The sequence below is a fragment of the Carcharhinus amblyrhynchos genome, chromosome 11 (genome assembly GCF_965287045.1).
Source record: "Carcharhinus amblyrhynchos chromosome 11, sCarAmb.v2.hapA, whole genome shotgun sequence".
NCBI lineage: Eukaryota > Metazoa > Chordata > Chondrichthyes > Carcharhiniformes > Carcharhinidae > Carcharhinus > Carcharhinus amblyrhynchos.
In genome coordinates, this window is record NC_137334.1 from 27,252,732 (window position 1) to 27,279,217 (window position 26,486).

The following is a 26,486-nucleotide window of genomic DNA, read 5'->3' on the forward strand; positions in this document are numbered from 1 at the left end:
CCTTGGAGAACGCTTACCCGAAGATCAGAGGCCAAATGCCCATGACTGCTGAAATGTTCCCCAACAGGAAGAGAACACTCCTGTCTGGTGATTGTCGAGCAGTGTTCATTCATCCGTTGTCGTAGCGTCTGCATGGTCTCCCCAATGTACCATGCCTCTGGACATCCTTTCCTGCAGTGTATCAGGCAGACAACGTTGGCCGAGTTGCAAGTGTGTACCTGGTAGATGGTATTCTCATATGAGATGATGGCATCCGTGTTGATAATCCAGCACATCTTGTAGAGGTTGCTGTGGCAGGGTTGTGTGACGTTGTGTCACTGTTCTCCTGAAGGCTGGGTAGTTTGCTGCGGACAATGGTCTGTTTGAGATTATGCGGTTGTTTGAAGGCAAGAAGTGGGGGTGTGGGGATGGCCTTGGCGAGATGTTCGTCTCCATCAATGACATGTTGAAGGGTCTGGAGAAGATGTCGTAGCTTCTCCGCTCCAGGGAAGTACTGGACGGTGAAGGATACTCTGTCTGCTGTGTCCCATGTTTGTCTTCTGAGGCAGTCGTGCGGTTTTTCATTGTGGTGCGTCGGAACTGTCGATCGAAGAGTCAAGCGCCATATCCTGTTCTTATGAGGGCATCTTTCAGCGCCTGGAAGTATCTGTTGTGATCCTCCTCTTCTGAACTGATCCTGTGTATACAGAGGGCTTGTCCGTAGGGGATGGCTTCTTTAATGTGTTTAGGGTGGAAGCTGGAGAAATGGAGCATTGTGACGTTACCTGTGGGCTTGAGGTACTGTGAAGTGCTGAGGTGACCGTCCTTGATGGAGATGCGTGTGTCCAAGAATGCAACCAATTCCGGAGAGTAGTCCGTGGTGAGTCTGATGGTGGGATGGAACTTGTTGATGTCATCATATAGTTGTTTCAGTGATAGTTCACTATGAATCCAAAGAAAGAAAATGTCATCAACATACCTTCAACGTTTGCATCGGTTGAAGGTCCTGTGCATGAAGATGTTGGCATATTGAGGTGCGAATTTAGTCCCCATGGCTGTTCCATGTTTCTAGATGAAGAACTGGTTGTTGAAGGTGAAGACATTGTGGTCCAGGATGAAGCAGATGGAGATGTAAAATTGCATCTGGAGATTGGCAGTTGTTGACGTTGAGTACTGAGGCAGTTGCAGCAATGCCACCATACACCTGATGAAGGAACAGCGCTCCAAAAGCTTGTGGTGTCTTTATATGTCCTGTTTATGAACATGACTCCCACTCACCTGATGAAGGAGCAGTGCTGCAAAAGCTTGTGGTTTGTGCTACCAAATAAACCTGTTGGACTTTAGCCTGGTGTTGTGAGACTTCTTACGGTGCTTACCCCAGTCCAACACCAGCATCTCCATATCAGGGGGTGATGGGCCATATCGAATGGTCACAGACAGCTAGGTCGGCGTACAGCATACAAGTGAGCAGAAGTGCACTCTCAATCTTGGTCCTCCTATAAAGAAGAGCGATGCTGCATGGAATGTTTTGCTCCCTCCCCCTAATGTGTGTGTTCTTTTTCCAGCTCTGGACCCAGAGGAGCCCGGCCCTTTGGGTATTGTTGCCACCCCCGCTGCTCTGGAGCACACTGTCCATGACCTCCTGGGTGACACCTCGGAGGGAGGTGCTGAGGAATCCTCCAAGGGCAGCACAACTGAAACATCATCAGCATGTACCACACAACACAGAGGTGATCACCACGGTGGGTAATTTTAGGGTTGAGGTTTCTGGGTCACAATTTGGTGAGCATATCACAGCTGCTGATGCACATCGGGTGGAGGTGGGCACATCCGAGGGCTCGGGCACACAGAAGTCTGCTGGAGGCCAGGATTCAACCGTCCCCGAGCCAGCTGCTGGGCCTCTGTTTGTTCCTCCCAAGGCTGGTGGAGATGCATCAGGAAATCCGGGCTGTCAGCAACCATGCTGCGACTGCAAGGCTGTTTAGGGAAGTCAAACAGAGTGCTGTTGCAGGAGGTGGTGCTGACACAGCATGAGACCCAGACCAACACTGCAAGGATGGTGACTGCAGTGGAAAGTCTGGCTCAGGAGTCTGTCCTCATGGGTGACAGGGTCCGTGCCATCCTGGAGACACTATGGGCCAGAGGCGAGTGTGTTTCTGGCATCCAAGAGGCACAACGTTTGATGGCCATGGGTGTCAGGGGCATGTGAGAGACACTGCTGGCCGTGGCTGGGATTCTCGCTGGCATTCTGGAAACACAGCAGACTGTGGCTGTGAGCCTCGACAACTTACTGCTGAGGGGCCCCAGAGCCTGGCTCGCTCACAGAATGCTATAGCGGAGGGACGCCAGAGCTTGGCTGAGTCTCAGAGGGCCAGGACTGAGAGGTCACACATCAAGGGCAGACACATCTAGACCTCCAGGGCTGGCAGAGCCAGCTGACACCAGAGCTTCTGGAACTCAGTCCAGCTACCCTGGCATTCCATTGAGTGCCCCTGGAGCCACTGGGCACCCCAAGAGAGGAAGAAGGGCTTGAGGCCATGTTGGTGTCTTCCACCCAGGAGATCCCGGATGTCCAGAGACCTTTCGATTTTCCTTCTCTTCTCACACCGGGGCATTTCAGGGCCAGCGAGATGAATAGGGTGACACCAAAACAGTACCATCCGCAAGCCAGTCGGGGCCCTCCAAGTCCTAGCCACCCGGGGACGTCCGCCAAGGGCATCACAGGCAACAGGGCGTGCATCACAGCCGGACACCTCGACCTTCACCTGTGATAGCGCCTAGGAGAAACAGTAGACAGCACCTAGTTGGAAAGTTGTAGTTCGCTAGAGGGCACATGTGAAGGTCAGCATTAGCCAGGGTTTGGTAATCATTTATGTTAAGAGCACAATAAACTGTTAATTGCACATCACGCTGTGATTAATGTGTTTCTAATTCTCTCCCCTCCCAACCCCCACTCCCCCCCCCCCCCCCCCGCCCCCATCTCAGTGTTCCCAACTCCTAAAGATAGAGGTGCTGTCTGTTGAGCCTTGCAGACTCAGCCCATGTTTCAGAGTGCCTGCCCTACCTTCCCCAACATCCTCCAGACCCTGGTACAAGTGCCTCTCTTGGCCAAAAAACATATGTCCCAATCCTTACAGCTACATGGACCAGGGTGGCAGTATGCATTTGGAGTACAGGTAGGAATTAGACTTGAATTGTGCCAGGAGCAGGATCCCAGGGTGCATCACAGCGAGTTGTCATCATCCTCCAGCCTTCAACCAAGACTCACAACCATTGCCAGTCCAGGCACATTGATAGAGTCGGGTGTTTCTGGGGGATAGGATGGTGGGATGACAGAAGTGGGGAAGGGTGATGTGGTGGTTTAAGGGCCCAGGTTGGTTTGGAGGGGGAAGAGCGGCTGCACTTGCTCCTGGCGTGTGGTGGATGTGTGGTGGTTGCATCCCCCTCATAGCACAGCACCACTAGGTGAAGCGGGATGCAATCAAGATGTCCTTCCCTGCCGGATACCTGCCATTGCCGCCCGCCGTCTTTTCTCCAGCTCTTCATATGGCTGGGCACCCATTTCGCTTCCTTGCTGCTCCTGCCCCTGCTCCAGCTGGCCTCCCCACTGCTGGGCAATGTTGTGCAGAATGCAGCAAACGATGCGTGAAGCATGCACAGGGTCATACTGTAGGCCTACCCCCAGAGCGGTCCGAGCAGCTGAACTGCAACTTCAGCAGGTCGATGCACCACTCAACGCATGGGTCTCCACCTCAGTCTGGGGCCTCCACACAGGAGCCATGACCTTAACAGATAACCCTTGTCACCTAGCAGCCATCCTGGGAGCCTGGGCTGGTCAAGAGCCCAGGGATGTCCGAATGCCAGATCACAAAGTTGCCATAGACACTCCCTGGGTAACACGCATCAACCTGCATGCTCTTCAGCCATTGGTCGCAGACAATTTGAACGTTCAGGGAATGGAATTCCTTCTGGTTCAAAAATTGCTGCAGGTCTGGATGGGGGGCCTGCAAGGCAATGTGTACGCCATCCACTGCGTCCTGCACATTTGGAATCCCAGCAATGGATGCGAAGCCGAGAGCCCGGGCCTCCTGCTGCTGTGCATGGCTCACATCGAAATTAATGTCCCTGTCCAGGCATACAGGATATCTGTGATGTCCCACACACATCTGTGCAACGAGGCCTGGGAAATCCCAGCTAGGTTGCCACCAGGAGCCTGGAATGACTTGGAGCCATAGAAATTGAGGGCTGCCGTCACCAAAGAGCAGGGACTGCTGCTCCCCCAAGGTGCCAGATGTGACAGCACCTCACAAATCTGTCGCACCGTGGTCTTGGACAGGTGCAACCAGCGACGGCATATCCCCTCAGAGGGCCTCGAAGGAAGTGTGGGGCCTGTACCTCCTTGGCTTCGGCACCATCCGCTTTTTGTGCACCCTTTCGGGAACCTGCTCACCCACCTCCTGGTCTTCAGAGGCAGCCCCCTGCCCTCCTTCCCGAGGGTCTAGTGGTGGCTGCTCTTGCGGTGGTGTCTCCAAGCCCACTACTCCTGAGCCTCCTCCTCCTCTGCCCCTGCTGCAACCAACACGGCCAGCTCCAGATCAAGCAAACCGAGATCCATCTGCACTGGGGTTTGGAAAGAGCATAGAGTGACGGATTATTATCATTGTCTCCACAGACCTAGCACCATCCCATTCCCTCATTTGGGCCCGAACCCCCACTTGTGAGAGCTGGCAACCCCACACAATCCATGGTGCCATGCATGGCCCAATTAGGGTTGCATGAGATTCCCATTATGATAAATGCTGGCACAGATTTTGCAGGTCAGTGTGCAGACATGGGCAATGTGCACCCTTGAGCCATTGCTATGTGTGCAACTGCAGCATCTGTTACAGGCATGTGTTGCAGGTTCATGTCACAGGGCAGGGACAGACTGCAAATCAGCACCGGATGTATGGCCGGTGACAGCAGATTCCATGCAGTCCATGTCTGAACCTCTGCATCCTGGCCTGGAGCAGCAGCTGCTTCATCTGGTTAGGCCTTAGTCAGCACATGGTACACTCCTCCCCCACCCCAGAACACCAACACTCAGTGGAGGCCCTGACTTCACTCTACGTCAAGACAACGCCATTGCAAAGTGCTGCGGAGGGGGAGGAGGGAGCAGGAGCCCATGAGGTTGCTTCCCACAGTGCACTACAGTGTTGTTTGGAGTGAGAGAGGGAGCGGGAGCCTTCAAGGCTGCTTCCCACAACGTGTGACAGAGCTGCCCAGGAAGAGGGGGGAGGCCAGTGAGACTCCCTGACGGAACCTCGCCTAGCAAGCCACCCCACAGGTATCACTGGTCCATGGGCCAACACCTGAAGGCAGCAGGAGGAAGGCCACCAGGTGTCTCCAGGACCTGCCTGCAACATCCCCGTGCTCCACTAGCAACACTTACCTCCTCACGCCAGATCAAGGCTGCCACACCAGGTTGCAACTTTTAAATATCTATTCTGATTTGCACGAAAGTTAACATCACACCAAAGGGTAAAGCAGACATGGGCAGAGATTGCCATGTGGATTCCAATAATTGCATGCAAAAGTATGTAAACTCATGCTAATCAGCATGTTGTGGGTTGCAATGTGAGAATTGCAGCCAATATTTCAGTGTGGCTTCACCAAGACATCTTTACTCACGTACTTGAGTACACTCACCATGAAGGCCAATGTACCATTTGCCTTTTTTTACAGCCTGCTATTCTTTTATATACTTACCTTCAGAGACTGGTATACAAGGATACCCAGGTCTTGTTGAATCTCCCCCTCGCCTAATTTTGGCCAGAAGGGTTGAGTATCCTACTCCTACTCTTCATTCATATGTTCAAGTGAGCTTGATATTTTATGAGCAAAAGCGTTATAATACAGCAGCCATAAAATATAAGGCTGGATTTTCAAATGCCAGTGAAAATGGGAACAAGTGCAGCTACACTGGATCCCACGTCCTCTGGAACACAATGCAATTTTAAAAGGGAAGGCAAGAACTATTTTGAAACCCACCCACTTCCAATTAAGTGCTCATTGAACTCATTAACAGACCTCAGAGGAGCAGCCTTTGCTGGTTAATCGAGGACAGTATTTGTCAAGGGAGAGGTAGGAGTCCTGGGAGGATCTTCAGGTTGTGGCATCACTTGCACAGTAAAGGTTGGCAGAGGAAGGCCTGACGGAATGGAATTTGGATCAAGTCATTCTGACATTGGACAAAATAGTGAGGAGAAACTTCAATAGAGGCATCCTCCTGATCAGAAGGAGACCCAGTAAGAAGTCTTACAACACCAAGTTAAAGTCCAACAGGTTTATTTGGTAGCAAAAGCCAGTAGCTTTCAGAGTGCTACTCCTTCATCAGGTGAGTGGGAGTTCTTTTCACAAACGAGGCATATAAAGACACAAACTCAATTTACAGAATGATTGGAGTGCAAGTCTTTACAGCTAGTCAAGACTTAAGGTACAGGCAATGTGAGTGAAGAGAGCGTTAAACACGGTTTAAAGAGATATGTATTATCTCCAGACAGGATATTAGTGAGATTTTGCAAGTCCAGGCAAGTCATGGGGGTTACAGACAGTGTAACATGAACCCAAGATCCCGTCCTCGTGTGCGGAATTTGGCTATCAGTCTCTGCTCAGTGACTGCGCTGTCGTGTGTCGTGAAGGCCGCCTTGGAGAACGCTTACCTGAAGATCAGAGGCCGAATGCCCGTGACCATCATGCCCGAAAACATGAAGGTAAAATCACCTCCATAGTGTCGGGTGGAATTAGCAGAGTGAGGTTATGGGGATGGGGCTTGGATGGGATTGTTGTCGGTGCAGGCTTGATGGGTTGAATGACTTCATTCTGCATTGTAGGGATTTATGATTCTACGAAACCCATTTTAAGACTGCGGGCTAGCACAGGCACAGAGGGCATTGGTCTTTGCTGTATTCCCATGGCTCCTGGGGGTCATTGATTATACACATGTAGCCATCAAGGCACCGACAAACTGGCCAGCCGGGATCCTGAACAGAACATTTATTCACTAAATGTCCAGCTGGCCTATGATCATTGGAAATGAATCTTACAGGCTGTGCTTGATTTTGGGCAACTGTCATGATTCCTTCATCTTTTGGTGTCTCAAGTCTTCAGACCAACATCCAGACTCCACGAGTGCCTGCTGGAAGATAAAGATTATCTTCTGAGGAGGTACCCATTCATTACCCTTTAGGGGTGGCACAGTGGTTAGCACTGCTGCCTTGTAGCGCCAGGGAACCGGGTTCGATTTCTGGCTTGGATCGCTGTCTGTGTGGAGCCTGAACGTTCTCCCTGTATCTCCGTGGATTTCCTCCAGGTGCTCCAGTTTCCTCCCACAGTCCAAAAGATGTGCGGGATAGGTTGATTAGCCATGTTAAATTGCCCCTTAGTGTCCTGGGATGCATAGGTTAGCGGGATGAGTGAGGTAAATACATGGAGATAGGGCCTGGGGGGGAATTGTTGTCAGTGCAGACTCAATGGGCTGAATGGCCTTCTGCACTGTAGGTTTCTATGATTTCTATGATTTACCCTCTGTAACACTGATGGGAATTGTGACAGAGTGAGATCAATTTGTAATTTCACCACCTGATCAAAATATACTGAATTGTTTTTAAAGACAAGAAAAGTCAGGGACCGAGGATGGCTGCTACAAGTTGCCTGATGTCTGGTATTATAAGTTAACCACCTTGCTAGAAATTTTCTATATGGATTGCATTGCAGATGTGCTCTGACATGTTGCTTATGGAATTTCACATCTAATGGTGTCAAGGTTCCTTTCAAAAGGAAACATTGACATATCATTTGCATCTATATAAGACTACCTCTCCTGTGGAGACAGAAAATATACCAGAACAATAGCTACCTGGAAGAGGATCATCAAAATGAAAAATAACTCCTTCAGAAGCTTATGATTGGGACATTTTAAGCCACGGAACAAACAACAGATTCAGACATCAACTAAATAAATTTCTTCTGAAATTATTGTGAGGAAATAAGGTCACATGACTACTAATCACATTTGAAATCTCTTGATACAGCGACTGAACTCAGAAGTAAAGGTAGTTTGCAGAAGCTGCTAATCGAAGAGTGGAGGTATTCCCTCCTCTCTTATTCAAATGTAAGATGGGTCTTTTTCTGCATGGAGGTCGGTCACCAGTGGAGTGCCCCAGGGATCTGTTTGGGACCCTTGCTGTTTATAATTTTCATAAATGACCTAGATGAGGAAGTGGAGGGATGGGTTGGTAAGTTTGCTGATGACACAAAGGTTGGTGGTGCAGTGGATAGTTTGGAGGGATGTCAGAAGTTGCAGCGTGACATAGATAGGATGCAAGACTGGGCAGAGAAGTGGCAGATGAGCTTCAACCTGGATAAATGTGTAGTGATCCAATTTGGCAGGTCAAATGGGATGAAGGAGTACAAAATAAAGGGTAAGACTCTTAGCAGTGTAGAGGATCAGAAGGACCTTGGGGTCCGGGTCCATAGGACTCTTAAATCAGCCTCACGGGTAGTGGATGTGGTTAAGAAGGCATATGGTTTACTGGCTTTCATCAATCGAGGTATTGAGTTTAGGAGTTGGGAGATAATGCTGCAGCTTTATAAGACCCTTGTTAGACCTCTCTTGGAAGACTGTGCGCAGTTCTGATTGCCTCATTACAGGAAGGATGTGGAAACTATTGAAAGGGTGCAGAGGAGGTTTACAAGGATGTTGCCTGGACTGGGTAGCATGCCTTATGAGGATAGGTTGAGAGAGCTCCGTCTTTTCTCCTTAGAGAGACGAAGGATGAGAGGTGACCTGATAGAGGTGTATAAGATGTTGAGAGGTATAGATCAGGTGGATTCTCAGAGGCTTTTTCCCAGGGCTGGAATGGTTGCTACGAGAGGACACAGGTTTAAGGTGCTGGGGAGTAGGTACAGAGGAGATGTCAGGGGTAAGTTTTTCACTCAGTGGGTGGTGGGTGAGTGGAATCGGCTGCCATTGGTGGTGGTGGAGGCAAATTCAATAGGGTCTTTCAAGAGACTTTTGGATGAGTACATGGGACTTAATAGAATTGAGGGTTATAGGTAAGCCTAGTAGGTACAGATATCATCAGCGCAACTTGTGGGCTGAAGGGCCTGTTTGTGCTGTAGTTTTTCTATGTTCTATGTTCAGATTAAAGCTCTATATCTTGCAGTTTAAAACCCACCCAGGGATGGTGAATTTCCCTCAAAAGAAACATCAGGAGTAAAGTTCATTTGAGTTCTGGAAAAGACTGATTATGGATTAAAATGGGAATTGTCACTGGCAATTGCAGTTTCACATAAACTGCAACTCAATCCCTGGAATTTAAAGGAAACTGAACAATTGTAGCCATAATGTCCAGCAAAGAATTCAAACTGTGTATCTCTTACCTTTTCAGTATTGACCTTTTAATTTGCTAAGAAAGTAAAAAGCTCCAGTATAACTTAAAAATGTAAAACTTTGGGCAAGTCTGCCCATGCAGACTTGACCATGCCAATGCCAGCCCATTCAGCACCTTCTTGAGACATATTCTCAGTGAAAGACAAGCCCAATCATGGCTGTTGCTCGCCTTTTCAAAGGGTTCTCCAGATCCCCGTCCTGTCACCGGCACTGCTGATTAGCCATTGCTCTTGCCTCAGGTCAGTTACGTATTTTACATTTGAAAATCACATCATGTCACTGACTCTGACACGATGCAGTGTTGGGATCCTGATTCAGAAATCCAGCCCACAGACCCAGCAAAAAAGGAGTAGTGAGAAATTATAACAAAACTTAAAAATAGACAATTTTACTTACAAGCATTTTTTGGGTCCATCAAGCTCTATAGCAGAATCCACTCCTATTTTCTAATCAACGGAATATATTATTAATTTAGAAATATTACAATGAACAGTGATATTAATATTAAGTAACATTAAGAGCACTTGTTTCACAGATCACATACTCGAGTACTAAAGATTTGTGACATTTGGTTGACTAATGACTTTTGATGAGATAGCTTACTTTCTCAACCAGATTTTCAGTGGAGCATTTCCTATGGGTCAGATGCATCTCAGCCATTACTTAGAAACATCCAATTGACTCGTGTTTTCTATTGACTGAACTGGTCAGAGTTGTTGCAACATGTTTTGGAGCATCAAATTGACGGAACTGGTGGAACTGCTGTTTGGTAATACATGCTGATGAATTACTGATCAATGGTACTGTGAAATATTATCAATCTGAGGCTAATGGAAGAGAATCCTAGCTTGCTGTTCTATTTCGCCTTTTGGTTCAATTTAATTCGGAAGCAATTTAGCTGTCTTCTTTCACTTTAGAAAATTCACAAAACTCTCAAAGAAGTGAAAGTGAAAAGGGCAGGGTAAGAACATATTGTTTCTTTCTGCACATCCACCACCAGTTCTGAAAAAAAAATCCGTAAATGGGGTCACTTTAGCCTAACCCATCTAGTGGAAAACTGGCAAGATTTGATCAGCCTCCCATTTTATAACCCTTTTCCCGATGAGGGAGTCACTTGTTTTAAACCCCCAATCTCCACAAATGGGATTGGATCAACTGTTCTCTCCAATGTAAAGTACAGCTTGCCAGTTGAGTTGTTAAAAAAAAAGACAAAATAAATAAAGTACCGTAAACGCTGAAATCTGAAACAAGAAGAGGATGCTGAAAAATCTCAGCAGGTCTGGAAGAGGAGAAAAGCAAAGTTAACATTTTGAGTCCTTTCAGCTCTTCGTCAGGACTCTATTTTCACAGTAACTTCATTGCAGTGTTAATGTAAGCCTACTTGTGACACTAATAAATACACTTCACTTCTGTCCTTCAATTCTGACAAAGAATTAGTTCAATGGCAATGAACTTCAGTTCTGACGAAGGACAAAACAGATTCAAAATGTTAACTCTGTTCTTTTTCCTTCCAGATGCTGCCAGACCTGCTGAGTTTTCCCAGCAACCTCTTCTTCTGTAAAAGTTACATTGATTTAAACCCATCAGTTTCAGTGCGAGGGAAGTTACCTATTCTATTATTCAATTACGTTTTGAATTATATCTCTCTAGGAAAAGTATATTTGATCTGTTGTCTTGCAACGTTTTGTGATTTTGTGCATTTTCCAATAATCTGAGAGTTTATTAATTATTATTCTAGATTTGAAACTGTTTGCTGTTTTCAATATTTCTGATGAAGACTTCTGTGGGCGGTCGTACCACGAAGGCAATATCTCTCTCCGAGTAACAAGGAAAGGCCAAACCATCTGTACCCTGGAAGCAGATTGGTTGGAGATCACAACAGCTTATTATAAAAGTGGCATGTCATTGGTGGATTCATTCATTGCCTGGGAAACAATGAAAGGTAAATATATACTGCATCAAAATTTACAACGAGAAGCTTTTGCAAATGCCACATCATCTGAGCTGGATACAATAATTTTACTTGTTCGAAGGTAATTGTCTAAAAGTTACTGCATTAGAAAATTGATAAATGTGTGTGCAATGACAAATGATTTGATTAATGTAAACTGAATGATTTGATTAATGTAAACAGGTAAACTGAAACATTCCTATCTTGTAAGATTTATGGGAACAAGCAAAGGACGATGGTTGTTAAATTTTGATTGAATGTAATCTCTCACAATAAATTACCTTGTCAGGATGTTAGAAAGTGTTTCAGTAACTACCAGGAAAAGGCATAGGAACCAGAATGGTGAGCAGTGGATCCTCCATTCAAAGATCACTGAAACTGTTTTGATTAATTTCAAAGATGCTTCATAGAATCCCTACAGTGCAGAAGGAGGCCACTCATCCAAGCCTGCACCAACAACAATCCCACCCAGGCCCTTTCCCTGCAACCCCACGCATTTACCCCACTAATCCCCCTGACACCTGGGGCAGTTTAGCATGGCCAATCAACCTAACCCACACATCTTTGGTGTGTGCGAGGAAACCCATGCAAACGCATGGGAGAACGTGCAAACTCCACACACATTGTCACCCAAGGCCAGAATTGAACCCAGGTTCCTGGTCCTGTGAGGCAGCAGTGCTAACCACTGTGCTGCCCTATGCACCACTTAAAAGTAATTGGAGAGCAGGATGCTGATTGGACCATTAGTGATTCTAGTAGGTGTCTTCGGGTGTGGTTGGGATTCTGTTGGGCTGACGGGCATCTCATCCAGCGAATAGAGAACCAGCAGGGAAGGCCTGTCAGCTCTATTGAGGAGGCCTTTCAGGCATTTAGGTGGCCACCATTGGGCCTTTCCCAGTATTAAGGTTTCCACAATCTGATCAGTCTCATATAATCTCATGAAATGATGGAGAAGTCTGGATGCCACAGGGAGTACCCCTACTTCTAATTTATATTTTTGTATGTATTTATGACATTCACTATTTCTCTTTTGTTTTTGATTCCAATTCTGAGTTACTGTTCAATTTGTTATGAGGCAGACATTGCAAAATAACAATTGCTGGTGATAGGAAATTCAGCTGGAATGTCAGAATTAGATTTGTTTATCTTGATGAATCTTAACTAGATCCATTTAACCGTAGTTTTCAAAGTCATAATCTAATGATGATTTCATTCTTAGTTATGTGTGAAATGATATTGGCATAAATCAATTATCTACTCTTCCAGTCCTATAACCTTTCAATTAGATGCTGTAAGACCAGTAAGCACCTGAATCAGAGGCCCAAGTATTGATGGGAATTGCTCCTTACATATTTGCTATACTGGTTACATTGCTTGAACAGAGATCTTAGTGGCCAGTTGATTCTGTGGCAGCAGACAAGTCCTGGGAGGAATAACTGGGAACTGTGTTAAAGAAGCACTTTTGTTCACTCCACAGGGTAAGTTTTCTCATAAGAATATTTTTAAATGACCTACCTGGAGCTGGGCCAGGTAGGCGATTGAAGTAGACCAGGCCCAATACCTACTCAATTTACTGCTGGTGCAGTCATCAGTGGAGTCCTTCAACAGACATTAGCGTCAAATTTACATATTTAATAGATGTAATACGCTTAAAAATACACCCTATCCAATGTAGCAGTTGGACCAATGGCTACACAAATCACCATAGTGCTTTGCGCTCATTTTGTACCCAAAAATAGGCACAACGCTTACAATTTCTACCCAATAATTTTTCTGCCCAATGACTTCTGTTGCCAGTTTGAGAATCAACTGGCAAAAAAAAGACTACCACAGTGAAGTGACATTCTTTTACAATTACTAAAAGTTTTACCCAGCTTGTTTGTTTCCCAGTGAACAAAATGCTATTTAAAATCTAACGTTAACTGATTTCCTCTCCATCTGAAAGCCAGCAACAACACACTGGTTTGCAATATGACTACTAATTGAATCAAATTTGTTACAACTTCAAAAGGAATGCTGCAAGAAGGGTTTTACATTTTGACTAAATTAATTGGGATGACCTCAAGCAAGAACTTGCAGTCTGATCATCGTGATCTGGAAGTTGAGCTTTGTATTGTCAATAAGAAGGGCAGCATGGTTTACAGTGGTTAGCACTGTTGCTTCACAGCTCCAGGGACCTGGGTTCAACTCCAGGGAGCTGGGTGCTGTCTCGATGGGCCAAATGGCCTCTTTCTGCACTGTAGGGTTTTTATGATTTCTATAAGTCCATCTCAGATGTAAATAACAATATTGAACACGAGATTGGCCTGTAGTATTCACCACCGTAGTACAAGGGACTGATTCCAGTTTTTGGCTCCCTCTTAGAAACTGGACTAAACCAGATGGACCATGCATCATGCGTGCTCTGGTTTTTCCAGATCCTTCAAAGAGACCACTAGAGGTCGCCACAGACATCAGTTTATGCAGGCAAAAGAAAGGCAAGTATTGCTGTATCTCAGATAAAATCAGAAGATGTCAGGATAAAAACACATCACTGCGGTTGCTGGAAGCTGAAACCAAAAGAGAAAATGCTGGAAAACCTCAGCAGGTCTGTTGCTGGAAGATGAGAGTTGAATTTGAATTTGAGACCAGAAGGCTGTAAACTGGAAGAACAGCTTCACGTCTTCCAGCGAGGCACATGACAGCCTTCCGGTCTCAACATCAAATTCAACAACTTCAGATGATTAGCTCAACCCACCTCAACCCCTTTGTTTTCATTTTATTTAACTTTTAACTGTTCTCAACCTTTTATTTCTTTATTGTCTTTAGCTTCCCCCCCCCCTATTTTATCCCCTTTACCTTTTATGCCTCCTTTGCTTCCCTTTTCTCACTTTTTCTCAATTTTACCTCTCTCCCACCCATCTCCCCCCTCGCCCCCCCCACATCTTCATCTGCCATGGTTAACCTCTGATTTCAGCTTCTCTGCTGTTTGGCCATTCATATCTTCTATTCTCTCTATGGAATGCCATTAACAGTCTTTCTCCTTTTTTTTATGGCTATGACTCATCTTTCATCCCCTCACCCTACAGTATAAATACCTTCCACTTTCTATGCCTTTGTGCTTTGACAAAGGGTCATCTGGACTCAATGCCACTCTTTTCCCCCCTTCCAGATGCTGCCAGACCTGCTGAGATGTTCCAGCATTTTTTCTTTTGGTTTCAGAAGATGCCAGAAATGCTCCGCAGGTCTGACAGTATTTGTGGAGAGAAAGAAATAGAATTAGCAGGCAGAAATTTCCTCAGGTGGGTTTTGTAGACCAAGTGGTCACACGAGAACGTGATGATATAGCTACAAAAGCATGGTGGGAGCACAGGCATTATTCCCGAAGTGTGGGCAGAGCACAAGTGTTGAAGTAGATGCTAAACTAGTGAATAAAATAATCTATGTTGAAAGTCCTTGCTGTCAGTGATTCAGGAAGCCAGTACATTTACATAGTGTCAGAGGTTGACAGTATGGCACAAGGATTTTACTGCATCCACCCACTCATCCTTGATGAAAATAATGCAGATTGGGAAATGTTTGAGAAGGAGTTGCATATTGACTCAGGTGATCATAGATCATAGAACCCCTACAGTGCAGAAAGAGACCCTTCGGCCCATCAAGTCTGCGCTGAACACAATCCCACCCAGGCCCGACCCCCATATCCCTACGACACTAAGGGGCAATTTCTTAGCATGGCCAATCAACCTAACCCACATATCTTTGGACTGTGGGAAGAAGCCAGAGTACCCGGAGGAAACCCACGCAGACACGAGAAGAACATGCAAACTCCACACAGACAGTGACCCGAGCTGGGAATCGAATCCAGGACCCTGGAGCTGTGAAGCAGTAATGCTAACCACTGTGCTACCATGCCACCCCAACGGTAGGTGCTGCATTGTCTGACAAGTCTAAAGAAGATACAGGCTTATACTCTATTAAATATAGCAGACCCCGAGGCCATCGAAAAATTTGGTTGTCTTCCAGGCAAAGGAAGAAAGAGGTCCCTGAAATGATCCTCAAATGTTCTGAGAATCTCTGTCCTCTGGTAAAAAACATAATCCTCTATGGACATGCATTCAATCCAAACTAAAGAGTGGAGAAACCAATACAATCTTACATGGCCATTCTGAAAATATTGGGAAAGAAATGTACGTTTGGAACTCTCACTGATGAACTAATTTGAGATCCAATGATTAGTGAATTATTATTGACAATTATTGTCAATTATGGGCAGCATGGTGGCACAGTGGTTAGTACTGCTGCCTTACAGTGCCAGGAACCCGGGTTCAATTCCAGCCTTGGATCACTGTCTGTGTAGAATTTGCACATTCTCCCTCTGTCTGTGTGGGTTTCCTCTGTGTGCTCCGGTTTCCTTCCACACTCCAAAGATGTGCGGATTAGGTTGATTGGCCATGATAAATTGACCCTAGTGTCAGGGGGATTAACAGGGTAAATAAATGGGGTTATGAGAATAGGGCCTGGGTGGGATTGTGGTTGGTGCAGACTTGATGGGTCGAATGTCCTCCTTCTGCACTGTAGGGTTTCTATGAACTCATAGTGATTTAGTCCACAAGCAGCTGCTGCAAGAAAAAGCTTTGGGGGGAGCGGGGGAGGAGGAGCCGGAGTCGGTGGAGGGAGAGGTGCAATCTTATGAAACAAATTCTAGGGCCTGGATGAGCATGAAAATATGAGACTTTCTGATCCATTTTTCGGGCAAATCCAAATCTGCCATATTGTGCACACAGTGCACGAAAAAGCAAAAACCACTTTTCGTGCATTGACATAGGGCGCAAAGCTTAAATCGCCCAAATGCTGGTTGAGAGCAGCCGAGGGTGCAATTGCACATGTGCAGGTCCCTCAGCTGTGAGAAGAGAAAACGTGTCATTCAACCTCTGCTGCTCTCAGCCAACCTCCATGACCTAAAGCAGTCAGCCCCCAGTCACAGCGGGGGCCCATGGCCTATTGCAACATTCCCCCACCAGACCTGTGACCCTGGACCAATCCCACCTCCCTCCTCTCATCGATCGCCGATCTGCAGAGTGGCAGCAGGTACTCCCTGCCACCACTCATCGCCCTACCTCAGCCTTGCCCCATCCCCCGGCACTGTGCAGTGGGCAGTGCCAGGCTGCCAGTCAGCAGTGTTGGGGGCCAGTCTGGTATTGCCCAAGGGGCACCCCCCATGCCCCCAACCTCCTGGGTGGAGCTTCAATGCCCTCCAGTCCTACTGGCTAGGCCATCATACCTGATCCCCATTACTGGGGACCAGTTGTGATTGTCACCAGAGAGAACCTCTCTTAGTGAGGCCACAGAGGCAAGTGAGCCCAGATGATATATTTAAATAATTGACCTTGCCAGATTTCTGCTGCCGGTAAGATTGCAAGGGATGAGAAATTGGACTCAAACCTGATTGCTCGCCTCTTGAGTGATCCTACCGGCTCACCCCGCCCATTGGCCAGTGAGGCACGATGGTAAGATTTCTCCCCCCTTCCCTCCCCCACCCCACCTCAATGTCATAAGCGTTATGTTAAATGAACAATCAGAAAAATGATGCCAAGATTTTCAGTGGGAAACAGAAGTATTCACAGTTCAGAGGGCACTCTGCTCTAACTGCAGTTGTCAGCATCCTCAGAACAGAACAGTTTGTTTTACACATGGTCAAATGCAACAAATGTGGGACATGCAATCACTTTGCTAAGTGCTGCAGATCGAAACCATGGCAGTCCTTCCCTGCCATAGCAACGTAGCAGCTAGTTGGGTGTCCACAGGTAGGAGCTTGAATGAATTAATAGGTAAATGGATTGGAGCTCAGCCGAAGCAACAAAGCTAGAGAGACTGTATTGTGAGAGTGTGGTCACTGTCACACATCCTCACCACCCTCAACATAATTGGTAGAAACACAAGGCTGAAGATAAAGATTGACATTGGAGCAAAGTGTTACATATTATCTAGCTAAATGTTATGGGAACTAGACCCATATGCAGCACCAGACCCCAGCATCCAGGCAGACCCCATGGTTTATAATCGACAAACCATCTGCACCGAAGGTGTAGGTACCATCTACTACCCACAGTAATCTAGGTTTTTGTATTAAATATTTCAGTTCAATAGCAAACTCTATCAGTGGTCTTGTTCTACAGATTGAAGAAACATGAATTTATATACATAATTCCCGTAGCAAGTTCTCCTTCTTGACCATCTTAGCTCAAGGAGTTGACCAAGGATGATGTGTGGTTTAACACAATAAAACTGAGAAAACCATTGCAGCAAGTTAACAGTCTTATGATCTCTACTGGTGATAAAACTTCAGATCAGGAGAAGCAATGAGGGAAAAAAATTATCAATGGTATTTTACTGTGTCATGTGCGATCTGTCTTCTATATATGTCTAATACTAAGCTTTTAGTTCATGAAGCAGGTTTATGAGGCAGATTTTTTAAAGGAAATAATCCACAACACTGCTTAATAATGACAGCAGTATTAGGTGCAATCACCAAAGATATTTTCTCACAGTCAATGATTATTTAGCACTGTAACAAGAAACAAAAAAATCGTGTTGAATATATCTTTTAGTAACATTTTCACATGAACAAATTACTGTATTAAGATTACCCACCAGGAGTGTATTTTTGGAATTGAATTCAATAACCTTTGGCAAAGATTAGTATTCCATAGTTAAGAATCACTAGACAGTGAAGGTTAGGTATCTACCTTCAAACAGCAAGAACAAGAATGAGTGCATTGTCATGTCCTGATTCCATATGGCTTGCATAATATTTTGGTACAGTTTGCACATTGGGCAATTTTTGTGTGCACCTAAAATTGATTTATGCATAACTATTTTTGTGTGTAACAAATCAGATATTTGTTAACACAACTTACTGGTAGGCACATTTTGTAACATGTCAGATGTCAATTTTATCCAATAAGCAGAAAATGTGTAGACTTTGATTTTTTTGGTGTTTCCTTTTTAAAAGACTCAGCTGAGCCATCAGGTACGCCACCTTATGGTGGTGTATTTATTAGAAGTAACAAATTATGTGCCAAAAGCATCTTTACACAGTATTGCAGCAAGAGACTAGGCACTGATAAATAAGGGATTGTGTGAAGTTGCCGTACGTAGCTGACACATACTCATTAAACAAGGTAGATGAAGCTTGTCTATTCCTTGTCTATTCCAGCGTAAGTAATTTTAATGGTATGATAAATCTTACATATTGCTAAACAACATTTTGGGCACTGAAAAATCATGTTTACAATTGTAGGAACTCATTACTTCAGCTTTTAACTATTAGAGAGCTTTTCAAAAAGTGAATATGCTTGAAATGTTATCTTTTTGTCTCACTGACCTCCTTTATTTATTTTTTATATCCCTCTTTGCTTCCAATATATGATTTGACATTGAATTAATATTGTAATAGTCACTTTCTGGTTCAAACTCTGCTCAGCTCAATATTGACTGTTTACTAAGGAAATAGACAGTTGACTGCCTTGTACAGAGAGGTGTTTGATCCTCTCAAAAAGCTGTTACACCAGTATGGCTTTCCAATCACAACATGTTCCAATGTAAAATCCCATTAGGAAGTCTGCAGGCAAATGTAACTGTGATAACAGTTCATGTCCTACTTTCATCACTGGCCATAAAATTTGTCCAATTGCTTTTATCTTTTTTATATATATTCATTTTCAATTCTAGGAGACTATTTATCGAAGTTTGTAGATGGAATGTTTATTTATGAAGAAAATCATTTTGGGGCAGTTGAGCCAAGAAAGGTACCAAATGATGCAATTGTTGTAGAACAGTGGACTGTCATTGAGGTAAGCATGTTAATATTTCAATCATATATATTTCCAAAATGTTTAGGATGTAGAAGGAGAAAACTATGTTTAGGCAATCTTTGCTGATTTTCTTTCAGAAGAGTATCTCATTTGGTTACTTTCTAAATGTACAGCAATGTTATTCCTTATAAATCATGCTGTCTACTATATAAAGCGAGGATTCTACCCAATTAACTCTGCATTTATCGATTTACTGGATCAATGTGCACACACATACAAACACATGTATTGAACAGGAAATAGGTGATTATTTAGTGTTTGATATGCTTATTGTTCTAATTAATTGTACACACTTTGAATAAGCCACTGCATGCAGCTGAGGAAATTAATGGGTAACTATCTTTGCTTCAGACCAGAAATCTCTCAATTCTACTTTACTACATATTGCAAGAACAGTATTATTTTTCAATGGAAAAGTATTTTCATTAAGGTTCTGCAATGAGACTTTGTACTCCAAGGGAGGTAGGAAGCTATACTCTAGTCATGCTAGTGAACATAAAATGTATTGCAGCTGGGTGGAAACAGCACACTGGTGTATTAAACTTTGTGTCGTGTAGAGATATAACCATGATTCTTAACTGTGGTTACTCTTTAACTTGCACTGTCACTGGCAATGGGAAATGATGTGGGTATGCCGGCGTTGGACTGGCGTAAACACAGTAAAAAGTCTGACAACACCAGGTTTTAGTCCAACCTATTTATTTGATAATATACTCGCAAGCTTTCGGGTTAGCCCCTTCGTCAGGTGAATGGAGAGTTCTGGCCAGAACTCTGGCCAGAGTTCTGGCCAGAACTCTCCATTCACCTGACGAAGGGGCTAACCCGAAAGCTTGCGAGTATATTATCAAATAAATAGGTTGGACTAAAACCTGGTGTTGTCAGACTTTTTAATGGGAAATGAGGCAGGCGAGTGCACATAATTGTGCAGGGGGTGGAATGTTGCTCCTCAGTGTCAGGATGAAAGTAATGAAATTAGGATGTCAGAAGATTGAAGGTAAATTGAGATTTTTGAGAGCAACCTGCAGAGCCTATTTGCAAGTCTTGTTTCTCATTAAAACACAAGTTCGCTATATTAAATGGTATCTTTGCAATTAATTCAGCCAACATGAACTATGAGATTTCAGATCATGATTGGTTAAAGATGGTCTGAAGCAGAGAGGGTAGTTTCCCGGTGGATTTGGGCTTTGTAGGAACATGCTTCTTTCATGAGAAGCTTTGTTGGCCACAAGAAAGATGACATTGTTGCATCAAGATCAGGTAGCAACCATACAGGGGAAAGGAACAGGAGGGAAGGTGCACCATTTTTATAAATGATCTGGATGAGGGTATAGTTGGGTGGATTAGTAAATTTGCTGATGACACCAAAGTCGGAGGTGTGGTAGATAGTGAGGAAGGGTGTCTTAGTTTACAGGGGGACTTGGACAAGTTGCAGAGCTGGGCTGAGAGGTGGCGGATGGAGTTTAACGTGGAAAAGTGTGAGGTAATTCACTTTGGCAGGAATAACAGATGTGTAGAGTATAGGGCTAACGGTAGGACTCTGAATAGTGTGGATGAACAGAGGGATCTAGGTGTATGTGTACATAGATCCCTGAAAGTTGGGAATCAAGTAGATAGGGTTGTTAGGAAGGCATACGGTGTCTTGGCGTTTATTGGTAGGGGGATTGAATTTAGGAGCTGCAGCGTCATGTTGCAACTGTACAAGACTCTGGTGCGGCCACACTTGGAGTATTGTGTGCAGTTCTGGTCCCCACATTATAGGAAGGATGTGGAGGCTTTGGAGAGGGTGCAGAGGAGGTATACCAGGATGTTGCCTGGTATGGAGGGGAGGTCCTATGAGGAGAGACTGAGGGATTTGAGGTTGTTTTCGTTAGAAAGAAGGCGGCTAAGAGGGGACCTTATTGAAACATATAAGATGATTAGAGGTTTAGATAGGGTGGACAGTGATAGCCTTTTTCCTCGGATGGAGAAAGCTAGCATGAGGGGGCATAGCTTTAAATTAAGGGGTGGTAGTTATAGGACGGATGTCAGGGGTAGGTTCTTTACCCAGAGGGTGGTGAGGGATTGGAATGCCCTGCCTGCTGCAGTTGTAAATGCGCCTAGTTTGGGGGCGTTTAAGAGATCCATGGATAGGTTTATGGATGGAAAGGGTTTGGTTTAGGTTAGAGGGTCATTGCTTTTTAACTGGTCGGCGCAACATCGTGGGCCAAAGGGCCTGTTCTGTGCTGTAACGTTCTACGTTCTATGTTCTATGGCAACTCATGAGGGACAGAGCGAGGAAGCTGAGCTGCATGAGGAAGGTCAGTGTCTATAGGCAGGATTTTCATTTAGTTTATGTATTAGTGTCATGTATAGGCTTGCATTAACATTGCAATGAAGTTACCATGGAAATCCCCTAGTCGCCACACCCCATCGCCCATTTGGGTACACTGAGGGAGAATTTAGCATGGTCAATGCAGCTAACCAGCACGTCTTTTTGGACTGTGGGAGGAAACTGGAGCATCCACACAGACACAGGAGAAAGTCAAAACTCCACACAGTGACCCAAAGCCAGAGTTGAACCCGGGCCCTGGTGCTGTGAGGAAGCAGTGTTAACCACTGTGCCACCGTGACGTCCCAGATTGTTGGGGGTGGGGTAGTGCAGCAGATCAGTGGTGATGGGATTGATCGATCGTGACAGAGGACAGCTCTAGGATGAATATAAGTCAAGCAAGAATGAAGGTGAATGGCTGGGGTAAAACAATAGTCAGGTTTGGCTGAAGAAGTGATGGTTGAGGATGATGAAGGGAAGATCAATGGTGACTCAGTGAGGGTGCAGGCTCGCTACTCCAGGATCAGTGTAGATGTTTGGATTTTCCATAGAATCCCTACAGTGCGGAAGGAGGCCATTTGGCCCATCAAGTCTGTACCAACTCTTCAAAAGAACATCTTATCCATGAATTAAAAACTATGCATCTCACATCCAGGCAGAAAAAAGTAACTTGTGCGATTCTTGCAAAGCAACCTATTATTGAATTAAAAGATTTGTGGATATAACAAATTGCTCTAAACTTGTATTGATTTTTGTTGGGTAAGGTTGACCAAGGATTGAGTAAGGGTGAAGGACTAACTGGAGTGCACCGTGGAGAGCTGGCATGGAATTGATGCACTGAATGGCCCCCTGCTTGTGTCATAAATAACTCCATGATATGATAATTTAACACAAGTATATTATTTAGCTTACATATTGAGAATTTAACCAGAGGGCATGGAGACAGATTTGAAGAGCTTGACTTAACTAGAGCAGTGGCCTGAGTTGGGACTTAATTTGGAGAACATTTACTCAAATGAGTGAATAAGTGTGATAGATTCATAGTGTAATAGCAAGGTCATATTTTATTAATCACGTTTCTTACTTACAAATTTTGGCCCATGTAAAAATGGTAAAGAGATGTTAGTTTTTTGTGAAGTGATAGAACTTGGATATTCATCTTGGGACGCCTATTATTGGGTGTGAAAAAACCCAGGAGGGTTAGTTACTAGAGGGCAGACTTGAAGACAACAAAAAGAACCAGGAAGGAAATGGGAAGAATTTTAGTTTAGAAATGCAGCAAGTTGTCTATGATCTTTGCTGCCTTAAAGGATGATGGGAGCAGATTCAATAGTAATTTTCAGAAGGGAGTTGGATATATATTTGAAAAGGAAAATGTTATGCGGCAATGAGGATTAATTGGATATCTTCGTTGAAAGAGCAGCCACAGCTTGATGAACCAATTAGCTTTCTTCTCTGCTGTAAGTTCTATTCTATATATTTTCTATCTTTGAATTATTTTGATAATTGATTCTTAATAATACTTTATTTGTTCCTACAGGGCTGTGAAGTAAAGACTGATTATGGCCCTTTGCTGCATACATTGGCAGAGTTTGGGTGGCTTGTTACTTGTGTGCTTGCCACACCTATCATTCGTCATGACAGGTAATATAGGTTTGATGGATGATTGTTTCAATGTCTTGTAATATTTTTTACTATTCATATATTTATATTCGTTTAGGTAAAGTATGTCAATGCTGTAGAAGTGGAATACATTTCCACTTTAAACACCTGATCCGACCACATGTGGAAGACTGAAATGACTTCTCTGTTCCCCACTCTGGGTTTAACCATAACAACAGGGTTTGTGCTTCACCAATAAAGAGTCCTTTTATTTATGCTTTTAGGCTTCAAGGAATTAGATAGGTCTTCTTAGGTTAAACAAAGAACAAGATAAGTTTATTGAAGTTTTAAAACCTAGGCAAAATGCAACCTTATACGCACATTTGTCTGGGCCCACATACACACACACATCAATATAGCCAGCAGGGTAAGAGATTAGGCTTATAGGACTTTTTATAGTTCATGAAAGATAAAACAAAGAGCTTACTTTTAGCTGTTCCTTGGCTGGTCTCGATGTGGTGGTTCCATGTTGTGGTCATTTTGTTCAACTGCCTTCTTGGGTGTAGTACTATGGAGCAGATTTCCATGTTTTTTTTTCTGAAAGTATCTCGGCAGATGTTAGATTTCTCTTCTTAGGATAGTTATTTTGCAAACCAGGGCAGAGCATTTCTGAAAGAGAGACATAGAGTACCCTCAGCTCCAAACAGCCTGTGTTCAATACAGCATTGTACTTTGTGTTCTCTTCTGCTTGCTAAGGGATCTTTGAAATACTTCGCTGGATGTATATTCCAGAGAAATTTGATTAATTTGTGTCTGCTGCAGTTATTGTTTCAGAATTTCAAAGGGGTACAGGTTCATGGTGAGGGGGGGGAAGTTTAAGGGAGAGAGTGGTGGGTACCTGGAATGCACTGCCAGATAATATGGTAGAAGCAGGCATATTAGCAACATTTAAGAGGCATCTGGATGGGTACATGGAGGGAATAGAGGGATATGGACCAAATAAAGGCAGAAGGTTTTTTAGTTTAGTTCGGGCATCATGATTGGCACAGGTTTGGAAGACCGAAGGGTCTGTTCCTGTGCTGTACTTTTCTTTGTTCTAGAACAGGCATTTTGATGTCTCATCTCAGGAACCAATGAACAGTCTCAGGAAGGTATTAGCCAACAGAAGATGGGGTCCTTCATGCTCCCCATGGGATTGAGTGTCTGTCTTCATCCTACTTGGTGGAATATGAATTATGTGTATAGAAAGGCCAAGTGCTGGTAAATGAGGTTAGGTGGGAGATTAGGTGTTTCACACGTGTTAATGAGACTCAGTGGGCAGAACTTCTGTACTTACGATTCTTTGAGTCTGCACAGTTTTGTCCTTTTCTACCTGCTGTCAACTACAGTAGCCATCTGTGATCCTGCAATATCATTCACTAGAATGAATTGAATACTTTAATGGGTATTGTTTTGATCACGCCTACCATGACTTCTCCTGTCATCAAGCTATTCTCTAAGCTTACTTTTATTAAATTTTTTTTTAGTTTTTCCATATATTCTGTGAATTAACACCTTCTTCTGCAACATCCTGTATCCCACTGCGTCAGAGATTGACTCACTGGTTTTTGTAATATTTTAATCTCCTTTCCTATTCCACCTGCCCACATCGAAATATTTTACCATTGCACTCAAAATCCTACGAGTCATTCTGCCCCTGTGCAGCTGGTGCACACCTTGTCATCCCTTTTGTCCCATCCCGCCTGCCGCAGGAATCGTAATGGGCGGAGAGCAGACCATGCAAAGGTAGGTTGGGTCTCGGATGGGATTTCCCGGTTTAGGGGCGAGTGCAGATGGAAAATCCCACCCCTGGTGTATCTATGTGACTGGCTTTTCTGCTTCCTCGGTTTCTAAATTTTCTTGATCCTATGAACAATTGATAACACCAATGGGATGACTGTTTAAACTTCAGCATACTCCCTGGTATGGCCCAGTTTATTGCAATGCCAACATCTGACTCTTTTCAATCTCTCACTCCACCAGTAGACTCGGGTTTATTTGGAGCTTCCTACCGCTTCCTTTCTTCCTGGTCTGTCTGGTCTCGCACCTTCCCAGTTTCTAGCTTTCTGTGATTTGAAGGTGGGTCTAAAGAAAAGCTTTCTTCTGTGAAGCAACTCAAAATTGTTCACAAGCTCTGACTCTTCCAACTTTTTCTTCCTTGACATGCGTTCTAATCATGGTAGGTCTTTAAATTCCTCCAGCAAAATTGCTTCATAGCTTTCAGCTATTTCCAGTGACCTTATCCATTTGTCAAACTGACTTTGGTTGACCCTTTCAAATTCAAGGTACATCTGCTGAAACTGTTTTCTTATAGCTCAAAACTGTTGTCTGGGAACCTCTGCAGCCAACCCATAAGCATTCAGGAAAGCTTTCTTTACTGCCTCATATTCTCCAGACATTTCCTCGGACAGAAATGCACAAATTCTACCTACAAATGTAGAGGAGATTCCATTGGCCTGGGCTAGTGCCTCCCAGCACTGGATTTCCAGCAGCGTCACATCCATGCTGGAAATCAGCTGGGAGGTACATGAATTATGGTAATACCCACTACCATATATTTTAAATGTGATTAGCATTCCCCCTGACCTCTCCCCAGTCAGAGTGGTTCACTCTAGCAGCGATTACTATAGCTCCCCACTTTTGGGGAGCTAACGACTTGGCCTCACTGAAGTGAAGGGAGCCCCACAGAGGGTCGGACGGTGGGGAGTGGTGCCCCTGGGCATTGGCACCTTGGCAGTGCCAGCCTGTGCATCCAGGGGGCACATTGGCAGTGACCATTAGGCAGAGCCAAGGGGTGGGGCCTACAGGGTGAGACCAGCTGGGGTAATCGATGGGGATCCCACTGCCATTCTTCATTGAGACTGGGGGGAGGGGGAGACAAAAGGCAGGGAATTATAGGCCGGTTAGTTTAACGTCTGTAGTTGGAAAAATGCTAGAATCCGTCATCAAAGAAGAAATAGCGAGGCACCTAGAAAAGAATGGTTTGATCGAGCAGACGCAGCACAGATTTGTTAAGGGGAAGTCATGTTTAACAAATTTATTGGATTTCTATGAGGATGTGACTAGTGCGGTAGACGGAGGGAACCGGTGGATGTGGTGTTTTTAGATTTCCAAAAGGCATTTGATAAGGTGCCTCAAAAGGTTGCTACAGAAGGTTAGGGTGCACGGAGTTGGGGGTAAGGTGTTAGTGTGGATAGAGGATTGGCTGTCTAATAGGAGGCAGAGAGTTGGTATCAATGGGTGCTATTCTGGTTGACAGTTGGTGACTAATCGAGTGCTGCAGGGATCGGTGCTGGGGCCTCAACTGTTTACCATTTA

General features: G+C 44.6%; 1 protein-coding gene across 1 annotated transcript in view; it reads left to right on the forward strand.

Moving 5' to 3' along the window:
• Nucleotides 1–26,486, forward strand: part of rftn2 (raftlin family member 2) — a 104,040-nt gene that overhangs the window by 36,000 nt on the left and 41,554 nt on the right. Inside the window, exons 7-10 of the mRNA XM_080198776.1 lie at nt 1,545–1,721; nt 11,151–11,354; nt 19,077–19,198; nt 23,068–23,171. Coding sequence (XP_080054902.1) covers nt 1,545–1,721; nt 11,151–11,354; nt 19,077–19,198; nt 23,068–23,171 — 607 coding nt within the window. The remainder of the gene's footprint in view (nt 1–1,544; nt 1,722–11,150; nt 11,355–19,076; nt 19,199–23,067; nt 23,172–26,486) is intronic.